This window comes from Equus przewalskii, chromosome 15, assembly GCF_037783145.1.
Source record: "Equus przewalskii isolate Varuska chromosome 15, EquPr2, whole genome shotgun sequence".
Taxonomy (NCBI): domain Eukaryota; kingdom Metazoa; phylum Chordata; class Mammalia; order Perissodactyla; family Equidae; genus Equus; species Equus przewalskii.
The window spans coordinates 3,466,159-3,487,633 of NC_091845.1; the positions used below are offsets into that span (position 1 = coordinate 3,466,159).

The 21,475-nt window shown below is 57.9% G+C and overlaps 1 protein-coding gene across 11 annotated transcripts in view; it reads right to left on the bottom strand.

Moving 5' to 3' along the window:
• Positions 1-21,475, bottom strand: part of IQSEC1 (IQ motif and Sec7 domain ArfGEF 1) — a 353,973-nt gene that overhangs the window by 134,779 nt on the left and 197,719 nt on the right. The window contains exon 1 of one of the 11 annotated variants that reach the window (XR_011526812.1): positions 13,554-14,293. The exons of 8 other annotated variants lie outside the window; for them this stretch is intronic. Coding sequence is in view for 2 of the 3 variants with exons in the window: in XM_070574598.1 (XP_070430699.1) it covers positions 13,554-13,630 (77 nt within the window). In the remaining variant the exon portion in view is untranslated. Of the gene's footprint in view, positions 1-13,553; positions 14,294-21,475 lie in introns of those variants that run through there. 2 more of the 11 variants (XM_070574598.1, XM_070574591.1) reach the window with 2 other exon arrangements.

Here is a 21,475-nt window from a genome sequence, read left to right on the forward strand (position 1 = left end):
CCCCTACTGGGTGCGCAGGGCCTCGCTTTGCTTGCTGTGCAGAGAGGAGACTGTGGGGGGGGACTGTGGGGGCCAGTGCAGAAGCAAGGACCAAGGAGCAGCTGATGCTTGGCCCCGGGAGGCGGGGACAAGCGACTGCATTCTAGAAACATTCTGGCAGGGATTGCTGATGGATGAGATGAGGCGGGAGAGAAAACAAGGAGTGAAGGTGGTGCCCGGGTTTCTGGTCTGAGGGAGCAGGAGGGTGGAGGTTCTATCAAAGGTCATGGGGACACGGGGACACTAGTGTGGAGCCATTTGGGGGGATAACCAGGTGGGACAAAGTTCCCAGACTGGGGACTATACCCAGTCTAAAGAGACAATCGTTCTGTAGGAATGAGGGCTCTGGTTTTTCAAAAGTCAGAAATTCAGATTTTTGCATAAAAGCTCTTGGTTTTGAGATGTTTGCAATAAACTGAAATATTAAATGCCATGTGGGCTGAGCCCACGCAGGCCAAATAAAGGACATCTGTGGGCATGGGGCCCACGGGCCGGCTCTCGTACCTTTTGTTCCCTCTCACCTTTTAAGCCTCGCTGTGCTGCCACCTCCTCCAGGAAGCTGCCCATGACTGGCTGAGCCCCAGAGATGCCTGAGGCTCCTCACAGTCCCTGTGGCCCCGAGAAAACCAGACCGGGAGTGAGCTGGGAGGTGGGCATGCAGTTTGCTCATCAGTTTCTGGTGCCCCCAGCAAATGATTCAGCCCAGAGGGAGAGTTAATGAATGCATATCTGCTCTCACTTGATCCCTCTGCCTTTCTTTTTGCAAATGAGGAAACTGAGGCCCAGAGAAGAGAAGTGAGCTGCCGTGGGTGGCATCAGGGGCCAGGGCCTGCTCACTGTACAGCCTCTGTTTGTCAGCTGTCTCCAGCAGCAGGTGGCCAGGAAGTACGAAGACAATTGCACAATCTTATCAAGTTTACCAGCGGAGGGAAAACAGGATCCTGGGCAGCTCCTGAGCATCCGTGGGGAGGTTGCGGCGGGGCTGTCTCTCCAGGAACCTGCTATGGTGGCCGCCAGGTGGGGCTGAGGCACAGCCAGACCTTGGCACTGAACACGCCTGCAGGTGGCCTGGCTGTGGGACAGACGAGTCCAAAGGGCAGGGTGTGACATCAGCAGTCAGTCAGAAGGACAGCAGCCCTCCTGGGCTCTCTCTTCTGAGAGTTCTGACCTGGTTCTCTTTTGGTGCTGGGGAGGCAGGCAGTACCAGGGTCTCTGCCCTGAGCTGCCACGTAGGGAAATCTGACAACAGAAGCAACGCGTGCCCGAGCCCAACTCCCCAGCGTCAGAGATGGAAAAATGGAGTCTCAGAGGTGCGAAGTGACTTCGTTAAGGTCACACAGCCGGGAGGCAGCAGATCTGGGGCTCTAATCACGGGTCCCGACTCTAAGACCTGTATCCTTTCCCTGCTTCTGAGCTGCACCGGCCATGGGGTCTTCACAAGCTGCTCCTCACACCCCCACCCCTACCTCAGTGTCCCTTTCCACAAGATGGGGAGAGGAGACCCTGCCCCAGGGCCTTGTGAGGATGGGGACCGGAAGGAGCTGCTGCTGCGGGAGGCCTCTGTGCAGCTACGTGGAGGGTTATGAACGTAAAGAGTGCTCCCCTTGGCTTCCCGCATCTGCGTTTTCTGGGTGTGGTAATCGTGAAAACTCCCGGGAGAGACATATCCAATAACAGCAGTGCTAACGGCTGCTGAGCCTTTCTGCACCAGTGCCTGTGACGGACTCCTTGACCGTTAGGCCGTGCTAGGAGGCAGGCACTGTCATCACCTCATCTAGAGGGGAGGAAGCTGCAGCACAGAGAGGTTTCCCAGCACACCCAGGGCTATACGAAGAGGAAGCAACAGAGCTAGGGTTTGAACCCAAGCAACTCTGCTCCAAAACACACACTATACCCATGCTGCAACACCACTTCCCTGGTCTGGATGGAAGTCCTTCTCAGCGTCTAACCTAAATCCCTTGTGCTGCAGACTGTGCTCATTCCCTAGCTCCTTCTCAGGCAAAGGAGAAAAGCTGCTCCCTTTGAGCCCCATCCCGTGCTGAAAGGCCTAAACCCTTTGGCCCCTGGTTCCCAGGACCCTGGGTTCTGGTGTGCACTCAAGGAGCACTCCTCTTGATGGGGTGTGTGTGTGTGTGTGTGTGTGTGTGTGTGTGTGCATGCGCATGCGCACAAGTCCCTCCCATGAACCTCCTTTAAAGAGGACTAGTAAGGACCATCCCACCACAGGCCAGGACCTCACCTCCTCACGGCCCCCTGCCTCCCTCCCTTTTCATCTGCTGCCTCAGGCTGTTTCTCAGCACCAGGACCTGTCTGAGTCTGTCCCTCCTGATCCTTCTCCACCGCTCTCCTCCAGACACAGACAGGTCCCAGCTCTATCCTTACGCCATCTTCATAATGCAGACTCTCTCTGTGGACATCCCAGTATTTAACTTCATGTTATTTAATATTTGCTTTAAAATCAACTGGCTTAAATATTGCACCCAAGTCTAATCAAGCTGCTTGATGTGACTCCCACTTGATAGGAACTACAGGAGACAGAAGAACAGGTTCAATGACACCGACAGGGAGGCAATCAGCCAAAACCCTAAATGTGGGACACGCTAAAGGCAAATGGCCAATTTCATCAATAAATAAACTGCAAGGATGAAAAAGGAAGGAGAGTGGGGCTGGCTCCATGGCCGAGTGGTTAAGTTCGCGCGTTCTGCTGCGGCGGCCCAGGGTTCAGATCCTGGGGGCGGACACGGCACCGCTCATCAGGCCACGTTGAGGCGGCATCCTACATCCCACAACTAGAAGGACCTGCAACTAAGATATCCAACTATGTACCCGGCGGGGGGGGGGGGGGCGCGGTTTGGGAAATAAAGCAGGAAAAAAAAAGATTGGCAACAGTTAGTTGTTAGCCCAGGTGCCAATCCTTAAAAAAAAAAAAAAAAACAAGGAAGATTGGCAACAGTTGTTAGCCTAGGTGCCAATCTTTAAAAAAAGAAAAAAAAAGGGAAAAAGAAAAAGGAAGGAGAGCTGTACAGGGAGATTGTGGAGGCCTGCAGCGCCACACCGGTCTTCCTAGGATGCTGATTTGAACAAATCGACAGTAAAAAGACAATTTTGGAGACCACTGGGAAAGCTGAACATGAAAAAACGTGTGGAGTGGGTGGAAGAAAGACAAAATACGCGGGGCAAAGCCACGCTCTCTGGTGCAGGCGCCTGCACGGTGGGGACCAGAGGAGCCCTTCACTCTGCTTCCCATTATGTTTCAAATTCACAACAATGAAAAGTTAAAACGCACAGGGCCTGCCCTGTGGCTGAGTGGTGAAAGGTCCACACTCTGCTTCGGTGGCCTGGGATTTGTGGGTTCAGATGCAGGGTATGGACCTACTCCACCCACCAGCCATGCTGGGGCGACGTCCCACATAAAACAGAGGAAGACTGGCACAGATGTTAGCTCAGCAACAATCATCCTCAAGCAAAAAGAGGAGGATGGGCCACAGATGTTAGCTCAGGGCCAACATTCCTCACACACAAAAAAAGACAAAAAAATAACCCAGTGCACAAAATACCAAATTAATTGGCTTTCACCCTGAATACTTTATTTTAAAGGAAACTTTATATCACTCCCCCAAATGGAAAACTAGTATCACTTGCTGTAAGTAGAAGGTTACCATGAAAACAAGACAAGGCTATTCAATTTCAGGCAGATACTGTTTCCTGCCAAAGGGCTGGGCTTAAAGCCTGCCCCTGCTTTGTTAGGAAGCACCCCTGGGAGAGAAGTGAACTCACTCATGGTGAGCCCGCCTGTACAGGTGAGGTCCAGGAAGCACCTTCTCTCACCTCTGCTCTTCCTCCGTGAGGCGGGGAGCAGCGGCAAGCTTGGGGGCAGATCCACGGGCTGTAGTCCCTGCAACAGAGTGGGGCTCGGCTGCGGGGCTCCGAGCCTCTGCAGCAGCTTGGGGCTTTCTGCATCACACAGTCCAAAAGCTTTAGAGCGGGGGTCCAGATGAAGAAACTGAGGCCCGGGGCGGGGGGCACTGCCTAAGGTCACACGGCAAGTCTTGGGGCGGGGGACTGGGAAACACAAGACTCCAGGTGTTCTGACCTTCTGCCTTATGATCTTCTAACCTTTCCCTGGTTCACAGACGTTTACTGAGCACCTGCTGTGTGCCAGGCATGGAGGATTGAGGGCAGAAGTGAGCAGGACAAAGTCCCATAGACCCAGTGTTTGGAGACAGGAGATGGAGGAGACAAGTGTGAAGCTAATGAATGAGATGATTTCTGATGTTCGTGACGGAGATACAGAGAGCTGGGGACGTGGAGGAGGACAACTGGGGGACAGCTGCGCTGGACAAGGGGATCAGGGAGGACCTTTCTGAGCAGATGACATTCCAGCTGAGGCCTGAAGGACTCACAAGGAGGCAGAGGGGAGATATGGGGGCGGAGGGCTCCCAGAGGAGCGAGAGCCTGAGCACCTGCAACCAGCCCGCAGCAGCTCCTGACTTTTTCCTCTTAAACATTGTGTTCTGAAGTAATTTCAGACTTCCATAAAAGTTGCAAGAAGGGTGCTTGTATGTCCTTCAGCCAGATTCCCCGCATGTCAGCGTTATGTCCATTTGCTTTATCATATTCTCCCTCTCTCTCCAAACACACACACACACACACACACACACACACACACATACTTTGTTCCCCGGAATTGTTTGAGAGTAAGTTGCCCACTTCAAGCCCCTGCTACTTCAGAGCATCTTTCCTAAAAACAAGGACGTTCTCTGACATCATCGCAGCACGGTTTTCAAAGTCTGGATTTTAACATTGACTTGATACTACCATCTAACCCTCCGATCTTGTTCTGTTGCCAACTGACCTGAGGATGTCCTCCAGGGAGAAACAATCCCTGATTCTTGAGCCTCTGTTACAAATCTCTAGACGGAAATGCCTTCTCAGGATGGCCTTCCCAGGAGAACGCGCAGCCTGGCCCCCTGCAAGTGGAGAAGGCAGCATGTGGACAGGCCAGCTCAAGGCCAGCACCAGCACGGTGTGGGCCCATATTGGAACCTGATGCAAAAGCAAAAATGTGCACTCCTGTGTACCCTTACCAAAATAGCCTTCTGTACTTTGAACCAAGCGAAAAGAGTTCACAAAGATTTAAGATTAAAAAAGGATTACATACACAGCACCACATAGACCCATCTCTTCACATCTCATTGTCAACCCTCCTAAACCTGGCCTGCAGGCACACAGGGCTGCAGGGCTGGACACTGCGCCCTGTGGAACGGGTCGTCATCCTTGCACAGTAACACAGGCTTGTGAAACAAACGGCCTGTCTTTACGTCCAGCTTTACCATTTTGTTTACTTGGTTGCTGAGTTTCTTGTTGCCCACTAAATCCCGCCCCCAGGCTGAGTGCCTGGCTCACCCCGCCCCCATCCCAGCCTGACCTCCACGCACCAGCCGCGTGTGCTCTGCTGAGTGTACAGCGCGTGCGCACACTCTGCTCAACAGCGTCTCCCGAGAAGCCTGAGTACAGGTCCTCGTGCCCACGCCCCAGAGGAAGAGGAGCTGCTGCGGCTGTCCATTTGGGCCACCAAGCAAAGTACCACAGACCTCGTTGTCCCACAGTGCTGGAGGCCGGGCGTCTGAGTGCAAGGCACCTGCAGAGCTAGGTTCTTCCGAGACCTCTCTCCTCGACTTGTGGGTGGCCACCTTCTCGCTGTGTGCTCACACGGTGTATCAGTCAAGGTGCTCCAGAAAAAGAGAACTAATGGGACACACGCACACACACATGCGCACATATTTATTTATCATAAGGAACTGGCTCACGTGACTATGGAGGCTGACAAGTCCCCTGGTCTGCAGTCGGCAAGCTGGGGGGGTCTTGAACTCCAGAACTTCTAGGAAAGCTGAAGATGCATTTCTAATCCAAATGCCAGGAGGCACAAGATCCAGGAAGAGCCGATGTTTCAGTTTGAATCCAGACACAGGAAAAAACGGATATCCTAGCAGTCAGGCAGGTGGAGTTCCCTATTAGCCTTTTTGTTCTATTCAGGCCTTCAACTGGTTGGATGAGGCCCACCCACATTGGGGAGGGCAATCTGCTTTGCTCAGTCTACTGATAAAATGTTCATCTCATCCAGAAACACCCTCACAGACACCCCCAGAATAACACCCTAATGTCTGGGCATCCCACGGCCCAGTCAACTTGATACATAAAATTAACCACCACTCATGGTCCTCCCTCTGTGTCTGTATCCTAACCTCCTTTTCTTATAAGGACATCACTGCTATTGGATTGGGGCTCACGCTAGTGACCTCATTTCACTTTAATCACCTCCTTAAAGGCCCTTTCTCCAAATACAGTCACATCCTGAGTTACTGGGGTTAGGACCCCAACATATGAATTCTGGGGGGACACGTCACCCTGTAATGGCCCTCACAGGAGAAGGGACTCAGCTCCAAACATTCGGCCCAGTTCTTCCCTCCTCTGTGTTGGCTGGGCATTCGGAGCCCCTCGGGTTGCCATGCCCTTCCCCAGAAAGGCTGACCCCTCTGTCCGATGGCTGCCAAGACATGGCTGAGTGGATGGCCACTCAGCACAATTCCTCGCATGTGTGATGTCCAGCAATTACCGAGGGCAGAGAGCGTCCGTCTGGGAGAGCCTGGTAAGGCCTTGTCCCAGTGAGAATATTCCCCAGAACGAAACCTCCATGATCTTAGCACCTACCTCCCCCATCTTGCGGCTGCCAGAGGGAACTTGTAAAACAGAGAGGGCCACCAGGAGAGAAAGGTCACCTGTGCAGGGCTGGAGCCCCAGAGGCAAGCCCACCTGTGCTGCCCATCTTAAATGCCCTCCAGACGGGCCGGCACGCTGGCCATGCTCATGGAGGCGGCAGCCCCGTCCCACCGCGGTAGATCAAGTCCTCTCTCAACTGGGGACGGGTTCAGCTCTGGCTGCTTGATTCTTGATCTCTCACTGCTTATCTGAAGACAAGCTTCTTTAGGCCCCTGGGAGTTGGGTCAAACCGAGCCTTCTGGTGTACATCTCCTCCACGCTGGCCTCTGGGCCTTGCTCTGGTCCGACGGAAGTGCCTGACCCAGGAGGACGTGCTCACAGGGGCATCTGCACTGCCCAGCACGCAGATTCCTTCTGAACAGCCCTCTCATGTGGCCCACGGACTGGCCTCCCACAGAGTGCAGCGCTGGTGGGGCGGAGGTGTAGAGGCCTCTGTCACAGGGGGAAGCCAAGGGGTGCCTGGGGGCTGCGTCCCACAGAACCCCCCACTCTCCCAGCCCAGCCAAGGAGTGGGACCTGAGCTCAACCAAGCAGACTCCATCCTGAGACTTTACCCCTGAGTGAGGCACATGGCCCCGTCAGCCTTCCCCACAGCCGGGAGCCTGCATCTGGGGGCACAGGGCTCCTCCCTGGGCCCCGTCCACTGCCCCAGCTCCCCGCTGACCCTCTCAAGTGCCCAGGGAAGTGCCCTGAGCAGCCTTCCTGCTCTAGGTGGCTACAGGTGATTTCTGTTGCTCACCACCGAAGACCATCAGACACAATCCTCACACCACCAGCCTCACATCCTTCTCACGCCTCTTCTGCCGTGAGTACCACCCTCCCTGTGTCGCCAGAAAATGCTCCCCACCCTCGAGCCGGCTCAGCCCTCCTGGCCCCTGGACCCCAGCCCCTCGAGCCCGGCTCGGCCCTCCTGGCCTCTGGGCCCCGGTTCGGCCCCACGGAACCCCTTCTGGCTTTCCCGGCTGAAATGATCACTCCGTCTCTGGAATATTAACCACACTTTGTTTGACTTCGTTAACAAAAAGAAAACCCACCATTTATTCAGTGCCAGCTGTGCCCCAGGTGCCCTCCAGTCCGTGCGGCTCTCTCTGTGCCCACTGCATCAGGACGTGAGATCAGAGGGGAGCAGGGGTCTGGACTCTCTGTCCGAGATGGTCCCACAGGCTCTGCCAGGCCCTGCCACCCCGGTCAGGAAGTGGAGTCTGCGCCGCCTCCTCCGGGACCAGGTGAGGACTTGGCAATGTCCCAGCAAGGAGGGTGTGATGGGCATGATGCTGCATGACCTCTGAGGCCTGGTCACAAAAGGTGACATGCCTCTACTTGGCCCTCTCCCTCCCTCTCAGGACCCAGCCACCACATTGTAAGGAAGCCCAGGCTGTGTGGGGAGCCCCGTGTGGGGGTTTCGGCTGATGGCGAGAGCGATGGTAAGGGGGCGGTGGGTGAGGCTCCTGAGGAATGCAGCCCATCTTCAAGGGCCCCATCAGAGGCTGAGTAGAAGGGGCCCGCCCAAACCACAGGTCCACGGAACCAAGTGCTGCTGCTGTTTTCAGCTACTGAGTCTTAGTGTAATCTGTTACGCAGCCACAGCAAGCGCAGCTATTACATGGAGCCAGCAAGCGTGAAACAGTGTGGAAAACAAGCGAGGCAGGGCAGCTGGGTGGAGTCGATCGCCGGGGTCACATCGACCCCATTCCATCTCTGTGACCTCAGGCAGGTCACTTACCCTCTCAGGGCCTCCATTTCCTTGTCTGAAATTTGTCGAAAATAACAGTATCCACTTTACAAGGCTGTTGTGGGGATTAACAGAGATACCACATGTAAACATTTAGCACGCACAAATGCTCAATCAAAGTGAGTAATAATAGCAATAGTTATTATCAAAGGGCTGGCCAGCCTGGATTCCCAGTCAGCCTGACTTCAGAACCTGCGCTGGCCCCCAAGTCACAAAGCCCCAGGTCTTGCTGCCGAGCCACTCCTCGCTGGACTGAACTTCCAAGCCAAGAGCTGAGGCCGGGGCACGGACGTGTGTGCCCTCACAGCCTCCGACCGGCCCTGAATCTCTGCCGGCCCAGCTTCCTGGGCTGTGTGCTGGGAGCTGCCCGTCCGCCGAGTTCACTGCCTGTGGCCGCGGTGTGGGGAGCTCTCTCCAGCATTTCTTTGCATGTACCTTACATGCACCGGCCTGGTTACTCCCAGCACAAGTGGCCAGTGAACCTGCTCACCAGGAAATAAGCTGACAAGTGGACTGGAGCCTGAACTAGTCCTCCCCTGGAACCAGACAGGGGCATCCACAGCACGCGCAGAGGGGAGGCGCCAGAGTCAGCCTGCGGGGCGAGGGGACACACAGAGTTCCAGCCACCCTTGGGAACCTCACTGTGGAGGAGCTGGCACTGCACGGACAGGGGGCTGGCACCTGTACCCTCCACTCAGGATGCCTGGCGCCCAGCGGAGGTACGGGCGGAGCCCCACACCATTCACAGGGCCCTCCTCTCCCCACCCCTCTCTTTCTCTCCTTTACACATTAAAATATCCTCTGGCCTTTAATATCACGTGTAGGCAAGAACATAGAGACCCGGGGACCCTCGCCCACAGCGGCTGAGGATGCACGCTGCTACCACCACTGCAGAAGGCAGTTTTGCAAAGCCCAGTAGAGCTGAGGGTACTCACCAACCACCCTGGTACAAACCCCACAGAAACGCCACACACGTGCACAAGTTGATGCCTGCGAGAGCACTCGCTGCTCCCCTGTGTGTAGTGTCGAAAAACGGGAGGCCACCCAATACATATCAACAGAAGAACAGATGTTTAAATTGGGGTGTATTTGTACGATGGAGTACTATACACTAACGAAAATGAATGAATGAGAATGATTCAGTGCAACATGGATGTCACCAATAAGATGTTGAGTGAAAAAGGCAAGTGGCACCTTGAACAGGTTTTGCACACCCATGCCCAGAGCAGCACGGTTTACAGTAGCCAAAGGTTGGAAGCAACCCAAGCGTCCATTGACAGACGAATGGATGAACAAAGTGTGGTCCATACAATGAAATATCATTCAGCCCCCAAACGGAAGGAAGTTCTGATGCCTGCTACAGCATGGATGAACCTGGAGCACATTACGCTAAGCGCAATAAAAGCCAGTCACAAAAAGACAAATACTGTGTGATCCCACGCATACGAGGTCCCTACATTCGTCAGATTCCTAGAGACAGAGAGTAGAACGGGGGCTGCAGGGGCTGGGGGAGGGGAATGGGGCGTTGTGCTTAATGGGGACAGAGTTTCAATTTGGGAAGATGAAAGGGATCATCCATTCTGGAGATGGATGGTGGCAATGGTGGCACAACACTGAGAATGTACTTAATGCCCCTGAGCTGGACACTTAAAAATGGTTAAGATGGCCAATTTTATGTTCTGTGTATTTCACCACAATTAAAAACTTGGAAAAACAAGTTGCCAATTATGACACTATGTATCTAAATTTCAAAAACATGTCAAACAATCTTTTGTGTTAGCAAAGTTACAAAAACGTGCATGGGAAATATACACACCAAAAGGCGGGCACTGCTTGGGTGTAGCTCTGAGGGAGCAGGGCTGGGGTGGGCTGCCGGGGAGTCCACAGCGCCATCCACTGCGTCAGGAACCGTGTATTTCTGGAGCGGGCGATGGTGATCCCACTCGCGACGTTTCCGTTGCACCTGAACTATTTCACTGGCAAGAGTATCCTGAGGTCTGTTGGGCTCTGGTGAGGGGGAGAGGGTCTGTGTCCTCCCCACAATGGCCTCTGGGCCAAAGCTAAAGGGTGAGCAGGGCTGCCATCCCCCCAGGCAGAATGCAGAGGCGCCATCTCTTTCGTTTTCCGGTGGAATAGGCAGCTGTGTCCTCCCCAAGTCCCAGCCTCTGGCAGCGCTCCAGGATTATTTTACATTAATTTAAGAGCCTTAATGAAGAATAATTAACAGCTTCATGGGGGCCTGGCACACCCTGTGTTTAGAAGTGGTTAATTATGCATTGTCTGCAAAACACCCTTTTCATACTCTTAAGTTTTGGGTTGCTGTTTTAAACGATGGAATATGGCATCAGGAAAAAAAGCCAAGCGGCCTCATCCACAAAGCCTTCCTGGGGCTGGGTCTGTGTGGGCCAGGACGGCCCCCATTCCCTACGCCCTACTAAGTGCAGCGTGTGAAGTGCTTTCCTGGCGGTGACCTGCCGGTGCCCACAGGAGCCGTGGAGGAGGGCCAGCACCCTTCCCAGGCCTGGAGGGAAAGCGACTTCCTGTGCACTCTGCCAGGATGAGGGCTGACCACGGAGCCGGCGTCCTCGTCCGCCCGAGGGACTGCGTCTCCGTTATTCACAGACACCAAATGCCGGAAAGAGCACTGGCCCCTGTGTGAGCACCTCATCTGCCAGGGCGTGCAGTCGGAGCTCCTCAGCTGGCAGCGTGCGGCCCCCGAAGCCAGACTGCCTGGTGAAATCCTGGGAGTACTGACAGGCCGTGTGACTCTGGGCAAGCTACTTCTCCTGCCCCTGTCTCGGTTTCTCCCCCTGGAAAGTGGGACAATCTCATCCTCTACTCGACGGGGCCAGTACGGAGTCAGGGCTCAGGACAGCCTTCACATGTAGCAGGCGCTTGGTGAGCCTCAGCATTATCCTCACCCACTTCACCGGCCTTCCTATTCTTGCCCCCTGACATGTACCCTATGCTTCACCTTTGACCTTTTCTGAACCATTTCAGGCTTAGTCCTACCTCCCTAAGTTTGTTCATGCAATGCTCTCCGCCTGCAGTGCCCTTCCCTGTCTGGAAAAATCTCACTCTTACATCCAGGCCCAGCTCAGATGCCACCTCCTGTGGGAAGCCTTCCTTGATTTCTCCCAGATGGCCTCCCTCACGCTGCTGGTATCTTTGCGCCCCTCTCTTTACCCCGCCATCTTTACGTGTCATGGCTTGTTAGTGGATCTCTTTCCCCTTATAGGCTGCGCATGCCTTGAGAAAAGAGCACCTGCTCTGAATGAGACCCTTTCACTGTGGGCGGGGCCATGGGGCTCTCACTGCTTCCCCCTGGAGGCTGAGCCAGGCCTCACACAGAGGTGCCTCAGCCCCCGACTCCCTCCCAAAGACCCTTCCCGGGCTCCCACTGGCCCCTGGTCCTGGACTCCAGGCTCCGGGGCCCCTCTTGACTCTGTGGCCTCTCCCGGCCTCCTGAAGACCCCCGCGCTGTGAGAGCCTCTGGGCTTTCTCTAGATGCTCTTCCCCAGCTCGGAACCCGGCCTCTCCTCCACGGCCAGCACAGCAGCCACCTCCTCCGTGAAGCCCCACACCCAGTCCCGCTCCTCTGTCAAGGCTCTGACTGTGACTCTCGCCTTGTCCAGCTGGGCCCCTGTGGGGCAGGGTGGTGCCGCCTCCACCTCCCAGGACCCTGGCCTGCTGTGCGGCACCGACAGAGGGTCCATCTCAGAACAAGAGAAACCTGGTCCAGACCGTGTGGCCGCCCTTGGCTGCCCGCCCTTGGGCCTTGCTCCACTCACCTGCCCCACATGGGGGCTCCACGCCCCTCTGGCAGTAGGGGTGAGGACTGACAGTCACATAAAGGGCCCCATGCTAGCAGACGCGTGATGACCAACAGCCGGAATGTTCCAGGTGCCCAGGGCTGCGAGGACGCACTCCCGGGGCAGGGCGGGGTGACGGCCCAGCCAGCTGCCGAGTGGAGGACCGCGGGCGTGCTAATCAGATGCGGAGGGGCCCCTCTCCTGGCGCCCACCCAAGAGCGAGGACCTCCTTTCTGAGGCTGCCGTGAGACCCTGCGCGCCCGGCCCCCTCGGAGGAAGCCTACTAGAAGAGAAGAGGAACTCTCCCACGCTTCCCCAGAGCCGCCAAGGCTGCAGACTTCACAGAGCGGGAACTCAGGAGAAGCTGATTCCCCAGAAGAGCTGGTCCCCTAACCCTTCCTCCAAGGGCTTTCATTCCACGCCGCTGAGGACGACCACGGCGACAGCTCCGCGAGGCCCTCCTGGTGGCCTGGGCACCGGCCTGTCTGGGCCAAGGTGTGTGTGTGGACAGAACACACGCAGGTGTTGTCAGGACTGTTAACGTTCGGGGATGTGGTGTCTGCAGCCCACTTCATTTCAGGGAGCAGTCCCCAAGTGCCACTACATGTCATCAGGTCCAAATCCCTAAAGATGGGGAAACTGAGGCTCAGAGAGGGAAAGTGACCTGCCCAAAGTCACACAGCAAGGGAAGGGACTTGAACTCCAGTCACCTGACCTCCAGACCAGAGATGCCCCATTCTTCCTCCCCAAATAGGCCTCAAATCCCTGTGTGGGCCAGAGGCAGTCAAACCCATTAGTCACAGGAGCCACCCAGGAGGTCGGGAGGAGTGCACTGTGGCAGGGCCGGGCTGCCCTCCCGTGGGCCAGACCTGCTGGGAAGCAAGTCTGCTCCAGGGCTGATCGCAGCAGCAAAGAACAATGAAGCGCAGAGCTTGGCCACAGAGCGCCCGGGGAGACAACTTCTCCGCAGAAAGCCTACCAGTTTCAGGGTGGGAGAGAGAGGAGGGTACAACCCAGCAGACTGGCAAAGTGACCTGCAGCAAAGTGACCTGCACGAATGCCGTTCGTGGCTGGCGGCCGAGACGCTGCCGAGACGAGGAGACCCTGCGGTCCGTCGGCAGGCTCGGGGTGAACGTCCCCTCGCAGCCCCCTACCCTGGTGGCAGAGGTCCTCCCCGGAGGTCAACGTACCTTTTATAGACTCCGTGCAGCGGCTGCAGGCACAGGAACTGCCAGTAATCCAGGCAAAATGCCTTGAACTTGAGCATTTCTGCCTTTTGGTCTCCCTCCGGACTGCCGTGGCGCCTCCACTGAGACTCAGAGAGGGGCTTGTGGGAGTTGGGAGACTGGCCGCTCCGGCCCGCCCTGGTCCGTGCCTGCCACAGCGGCCCCACTCACATGGCCAGCCCTGCCCAGCCGGCTCCTGCAGCACACGCCTCCAATACAAAGGGCCGCGCGCACAAAAGCCTAGCGACTCGCCCATGCGGCTCGCCCAGGCAGGCTCAGACTGCTGCCGTCTCTGGCGGCTGGTGCTTCTTGGGGCTCCCCTGGGGGTCCCCGGGGCAAAGTGAGGCAACTCTGGCTATGCCAAGCTGTGGGGCCCCTGGCTCATCATCCCGCGGGGCCTGGATGCTGGGGCTCCTGACGGCCGCTCTGCAGGCCCCCAGGGCTCCCAGTGGCTGCACCAGCACCTGGCCCGGCCCACTGGCCACCCGCCTGCCTGGCCCAGAGCGGCTGAGGCTGGCGGGGTAGGGGGTGGCGGGGGCGAGATGACAGACAAGCACAGGCCTCGTCTGCCAGACCGATTACGTTTGGTGGAATCCTGGTTCGGGCCGCACGAGCCAAAACTCATGCCACATGGTGCGGGTGGGAGCAGCTCGGCTCTGAAGGCAGGCAGGCGGAGAAAGACTGACAGGGCCCCTTGCACGGTTGCCAGGGCGACGGGGACACATTGATAAAATCTAAAATGGAACCTCAATGACAGCCGCTCATTGGCTGCCAGGAAGGGACTCCTGTCGCTGGTGAGGGAGGGAGGGGAGCGGCGGGGCCGAGGGGCTGCGGCCAGCCAGGGGCCTTGTTGGGCAGGGACAGGGGAACCACAGGCAGAATGGGTGGCTCCATGGCCCTGGGACCTGGCAGTCACAGACGACAGAGCAGAACCACTGGGCCAACCCTGTCTCCTCAACTTCTGGAGGGCCCCCAGCTTCTGATCTGACCATGCCATTCCCCATTCCCTACGCCCACTCCCCACACCAGCTGCAGGGCATTTAAAATGCCCCTCTTCTGTTCCACATGCCTGGGGGCCCCCGCTGCTCTCAGACTAAAGGCCAAACTCCTGCCCCATCCCATGCCCTCCACGACCCGGCTCCTGCAACCGTCTGACCTCCTGGAGGCCCCTTCAAGTCCCCTCATCCGCCATGCCCTCTGGGCCTTCTTTGCAGGCTCCTCAGCCAGAAATGCCCTCCCCAGCGCCTCCGCATCCCCATGAGATGGTTCCTCAAACACTTCCCTGGCCACCTGAGCTCCCTTTGTGCTCACCCTGTCTGACTTTCTCCACGGGACACGCCATCCTCTGCGATGATCTTGTCTATACTTGTGTATTTCTTTCCTGTTTCTCCCCACCAGCTGCAGCTCAAGAACCTCCAGGGCCAGGCCCACATCTCTCTCTGAACAGCCCACCATGAGCTCACACAACGCCCGGCCCACCACAGGGGCCCAGTCAACGTCTGGCGAACGAATGAAGGATCTTGGAGAGCAGAGTGGAAGGACGTCAAAGCACAAGGCGCCCTCCCCAGCCCTGCACACTTGCCCTTCTGTACACGGGGTCCTTTGTGTGCGCAACATCGTTACAAAGCTGTGGTCCCCTCGCATTCTTACAAGGAGGCCTCGCTAACCCTCCCCTGCTCACAATGAGGAAACAGAGGCTCAGAAAGGACCCCACCCTGTGTGTGAGGGATGACACACCTGCTCAGACAGGAGCCGATGCCCCAAGGGGGCCAGGCTCTGCGCCCCGCACCAGGCTGCTGGAGTCCAGGGCTGGAGCGGAACGTGGGGCCTGACCCCAGCCCTGGGCTCACCGGCCTCAGGAGGGTGCCCCCTGGGTCCGTCACTGGCCATTGCGCTTCCAGAGCTGTGGTTCTCAACTAGGGGCGATTTTGCCAGCACCCTCTCCATGCCAGGGACAATCAGCAATGTCTGGAGGAAGTTTTGGTTGTCACAACTGGGAAGGGAGGTGCTATGGCATCTGGATGCTGCTAAGCATCCTACAGGATGACCCCTGCCACAAAGACTGATCCAGCCCCAAATGTCGGCAGTGAGAGGTCGGGAAACCCTGCTCGATGGGGTAATCCTCCCTCGGAAACATCCTGCTGTGGATGGTTAGAGCTGGAAGGCGCTCAGAGTGGGCCAGGCCAAGCTCCTCATTGTGCCCACGGGGAGCATGTGGCCCAGCAAGGGGACGGGGCACCCCCAGCACCAGCAGAATGGGCTCGGGCTGGGCACCGGATGCCCACATCCAGGGCTGGGCAGAGACGAGCCACTGGACAGCTGGGCTGATAACCGCCGGGCCGGTGAGGAAGGAGACCGATGAGCCCATCTCCCGAGGCAGTGCGGGCCAGGCCAGCCACCCGCCCCGCCCGGGGACAAGCACATTAGCTTCCCTTGCACGACTGTGGCAGAGGAAGCCGGCTGTGCCTTTGAAAGGAGGCAATTCCTGGCTGGGACCTTTGTTTCTGGATTCCCAGGCTGTGAACGGGCCTCCAGAGCCTCTGTGGGGCGGGCCTGGTTGGAAGGCACCTCCTCCCCTAGAGCCTGGGAGCCGGGCTTCTCAGAGGCGCCCCAAAGCCCCAGAGCCAGTGCTGCTGCTCCTAGACAAGGGCACAGAGGCCAGGGGGTGGGGGGGAGTAGGTGGGAGCCCTGGGTCCTGGTCCTGGGTCTGCACCACACTCCTCTGGTCTCCAGGTCTCAGTTTTCCTCATCTGTGAAGTGGGAACACTGAGCCTGGCTCTGCCTTGTCCCAAGGCTGCTGCAGCGCCAGAAGTCAGGATGTGTGTGACGGCCAGATCACAGGGACGGGGGCAGAGCCCATTGAGCACCCGCCTCTTTGCTGATCTTCAAACGTGCCCAGCGTGCTCCACCGCAGGACCTTTGCTGTGACCCACCTGGATGCTCTTATTCCAGACAGTCATGCGGCTCACCCCCTCTCTTCCTGGTGTCTGGTTAAATGGTGCCTCCTCTGAGAGGCCTTCTCTGACTACCCTCCCATCACTCCTTATCCTCTTTATCCTGACTTATTTTTCTTCAGAGCCCTTATCACCACCTGACAGTTTACGTTAAACCCCATCCCTTTACCTGCTTGCTGCTGGCTCCCCGCCTGACACGGCGGTTCTGCAAGGGCAGCAGGCCTGCTCCCCGCGGTACCTTGAGTGCCACACACCCGGGAAATACAGGCTGAGCAGAGGAGGGGGAAGGAGAGAGCCCGGGCCCTGCTGTCACTGCCCTGACCCCCAGCTCGGTCATTCAGGGCTGCGAAGGCACTGGGTCCTTGGCCAGGAGGTCAGTCTCAAGGGGTGGTGGTTACTGCGGCCAGTCTCTGACCATGACCAGCTGCCCAGTCTGACCAGAGCTGGGCCTGGGTCAAACCTGACCGCCCCCAGCTAGACACTCAGGGAGAGGAGCCCCTCCCACCCTCCCTTCACTCCAGAGCCTTCCCACACCTGGCCCTGAGCTGGGTGCCCACTGGCCGGCTGGCAGAGTGGACAGAGCAGGTGGGGCCGCACTGCCAGCCACAGCACAGGTGGCTTCAGAGAAGCCAGCACTCAGCAGCTTGCAGGGGTTCCTGAGCCTCTCACGCAGGGGCCTATCCGTCCTGTTTGGACACCCGCAGACCTGCCGGCAGCCCGGGCCAGCTGGGGCGCCTGAGTGTGCAAGTGTGTAGGAGTGTGAGCGTGTAATCACGTATGTGCTGAAAACTGGGTGCGGCTGTGGGCGTGTGCGAGCCTGTGTGTGAGTGATGGTGCAAGGGTGTGCACGAGGGACTGAGCAGGCGAACGTTTTGGAGTGTGTGTGTGTGACTGTGCAACCACAGAAGGAGGAACTGTGGGATGAGCAGGTGTATACACGGGGGCCAGGAGTGTGCGACGGCGTCGGGCACTGTGCGCACCAGGATCTGAGTTCAAATCCCAGCTCTGCCCACCAGCCAAGAAGCTGAGCAGGCGGCTTCTGTGAAGCGGGCGAACAGCGGCTCCGAGCGTCCCGAAGACACGGGCCCGTCGCTCTCACAAATGCACACACGAGGTGAAGACCACACGTGGCTGTGCAGTGTCCGCGTATGGATTATGCGAGCGTGTGAGCATGCATGAGCACATGTGTGCACAACCCAGCTTGCCATCCTCGAGGGCGCACCCTGGGGGCTGCCCAGCCCCGAGCTGGCCAGGGAGCCCCGCCCAGATGGCAGCCCCTTGCCCCTTCTTGCAGCTCCAAGGATTCCCAGCTGGTCCCTGGGACCACCCCATCCCGCAGAGCGCCTACCACCCCAGTCCTGAGGGCCAGGCCCCGCTTGATGTCCCCAGTGCGGGGCTCGCCGCCTTGTGAGTCTCCTTCCAGGTGGGTTCAGATGCCCACCCAGAGCTCCTCAGCAGGACTCCGCCCTGCCCGACCCTCTGCCTCACCCCTTCCTTGCTCTCTGACCACACCCACCCTTTGCAGGTCCTCACAAAGAATGCCCTTTCCTGGGAGCAGCTCAGCTCTCGCCCCCTAAACGGGACCACCAACTTCTAGCCACCTCTACACTGCAGCCCAGGCATCCCCTCCGTCCCAACTCACGTGGCTACGCAGAGCACGGCTCCCCTTGCCAACCCTGCTCTGGGACCAGCTGCTAGAGCGGAGCCGTGGGGACCTCCATCCAGGGCACCTTCCTCGAGGCCACAGTCTCCAGCCCTTTCTGGTAAGAACAGAACCCTTTCTCCTAAGGAAACATCAAGACACATGAGGGCAGAGACCCTCAGACTACCCGCTTCTACCAAGTACAGTCAGAAAACCAATCGAAACCACCGGCGTCTCCTTGGGGCTGCATGCTTGGTCGCCAGGGGAACCACAGCTGTAGGGTGGTCCCCGGGGAGATCACCAACCTGGGATCTCAGAGGAACTGTCACCTGAGCCTTGCTCTTTGCAGGGGACTTCAGCTGAGCCCTGGTTTGGGGGGGCCTCTCCTGGCTGTACTTGTTCTCAGGGGACATGTCAGCCTCCGATCCCTGGGGGAATCTTAGGGTCAAATGGAGAGGGTAATATCCTCTGATGGCCTCTGGGGGCCCACCCTGGGTGCCGACAGAAAGAGCGGGCCCAGTGGTCCTCGAGCAGGCCCGGAGTAGAGGGAGCGACCGTACCTGCAGTGGTCAGTGGAGAGGCTGCTCCCCGCCTCCAGAGAGCTCCTGAGGTGGCAATGTGAGACAGGGTGACCAATGACCCCACAGCACACCCCCTGGGGGCTGTGCCAGCTCAGGCCACACTGGGTCAGGTCCTGGGGTAGGTGGGCAGCCCTGGGCAAAGCATGTGGCCCCCAAATGCAAGAAACTACACGCTTTCGTCCTCCAATGGGCCAGCGTTTTGCGTTGTCACTATTCTTTATTTTAGCCATTCTGACAGACGCGGAGTGGTGTCTCACTGTGGTTTAGTTTGCATTCCATTGGCAGCTAATGATGCTGACCATCTTTGCGTGTGTTTATGTGCCATCTGTATTTCTCCCTTGATGAGGTGTTTGCTCATGTGCACCTTCGTTTTTAAAAGCTCCCAAGTGGGTCTAACAGGGAAGCAGCCAACCCTTGGGGCCTTCCAAGCTTAGAAAGTTCTGTCAGTTTTAAAAAGAACGCATTTGCTGCTGTAAGAATTCCAGGCACCATGCGGTTTCTGGAAGGAAAATCCAGAGGGCCCTGGGGCAGGGTGTGGCTGCCCCACGTAGCTCTGAGCTGTTGTGTCTCGGGCCAGAGGACGGCCTGCCTTGCTTGCTCCTGAGAAGGAACAGAGGAGAAACAGAGACCAGGGGTAGAAAGAGGCACTGGTGGCCATGTGGCACGTGATGGGACCCCTGCGCGTAGCCCCCCGCTGTGGGGAGTCAGCCCCAAGCCCACAGGAGCTTCTACGAGTAGGCTTGTTTGTAGAAAGCGGCGGGTGGCTGAGTCCTGTCTGGGGTGAGGGCACGACCCGGGAGGGGGCCTGCGGCAAGGCGGCTCCAGATTGTCACAGGCCCGGAGTGGGCTTATTCGTGGAATTGACCTCAGTTTCCAAGGGCAGGGGAGGCGGCACACCTCCGTTATACTCTCCTCCCTCTTACTAAACAAGTAATACACACTCACGGGATCGGCTGTGGAAAATAACAGCGCACACAACCAGGAAAGTAAAATCACCCACATCCCCACTCCCTGGGAGTCACCAGTGTCGCTATTTGGGGATATTTTCTGGCCGTGCCCTTGTCTAAACGCATGCCTATGACTGGGTGTCTATATGCTTTTTGTTACACAAAAATATGTTCTGTTCTGTAAAAATGTGTACCCCCCACTTCTCTCAAGGGTGTTTTTAGGTCTTCAAACCTGCCTCCATGTCACCCTTCGAAAGCTGTTGGGATCCGGCGCTGCCCCACCCGGGCCCGGCGGCTGTTGGCCTGGCTCCTGCTCCGTCTCCCGGTAAACAGGGCCGCGGGAGCGCCCCATCAATGTGGTCTCTGTGCACAGCCGCAAGGTGCCTTTGGGACCCATTCCTGGAATTTCTGGGTCACAGGGCGGGAATGTTTTCACGGCTCTGGGTACACATGATGCTGACCCAAGAGGCTGGACCGACACAGTAGCGGCAGTGCCGGCAAGCGCTGGCCATTGCCAGGGCTCCAGAGGTTTCTCTGTTTGGGGAGGAGATGAGGGCACCATTCTACCCCATGCCTCCTCCGCGCCAGGCCCATATGCATCTGCTATGAGACGTGTCACAGGTGTCACGTGAGCAACTGGGCCCAAGTCCGCGCTCCTGAGGGCTCTGCCAGGGTGCCAGAGAGAGAGCATCTGACAGTGAGGGCTGGGCTGGGGCTCACCCCTCGCCACTACCCTTAAGCGTCAGAGAGGGGCTGTCATTCTGCCTCTTGGGCTCCAGAGGCGGAGATGCAGAGAAGGTAAGGGATGGCACCAGGACTTGAGCCCAGAAAAGCCTTTCCCCACGCCAGGCTGCCTGTCATCTGGTCTGCCATGCATTCCCGAGGGGCGGGCTATTTGCCCAGTGTCACACAGCCGGTGCCACACAGACCCACTGGGGCTTCCAGTCTGGTCTGCCTCAGTTCCCGCCGCTTTCTCTGTGAAACGGGCTGATCTTCCTGCTGCAGACGCCACAGAGAGGCTCCTGGGAGCTGAGAAACCGGCCGGATGTTCGGAGCTGCAGTGCTGGCTCAGCCTGGCTGTCCTGCCCAGGCCCCACACCCCCCAAGGCCTCCCTCTGGGAAGGACACAGAGGGCTCCTACCCAGTCACCCTCCGCCTTCCTGTCCTGGCTCTGGGCCCCAGACCGCCCTGTCCGCTGGCCCAGGGGCCCCACTGGCCGGCACAGTGAGGTGATTGTCCCTAGGCTGGCCTCCACGCCCCTCCATCCTGCCAGGGTGCCCTCCCCAGGAGCTCAGCCCGAGTCTGGAAAACTCCCTGCGGTGGGGGCGGGGGGGGCGGGTGTCTCTGCACGGCCCCCTGGATAGAGGGGTGGAGAGAGAGCTCAGGGCAGCCAGGCAGGGGGCCTGGGGTGAGACCTGAGGGGCATCTCATCCCTCTCTGGGGCTCAGTTTCCCATCTGCACGGCGAGGAGGTTGTCTAGAGAAACAGTTAACTTTGGCAGTGGGGGTCTCAGGCCCATTCATCCCACCTGCTAACCATGCAGCCCCCACGTCATGCCGGCCTCCCAGAGCCCAGTACTGACTGACGTCCCCTCACAACCACCTTGAGACCTGAGATGCTCTTATCCCCGCTCTGCAGATGAGGGAACTGAGGCTGCTAGACACGGTTGGAGGCAGTACTCGGAGCGCAGGGCAATGCAACAGTGAATAAGACAAGCGCAGCGCTGCCGTGTCAGGGAGGGGCAGGCCAGAAAGGCAGCTGA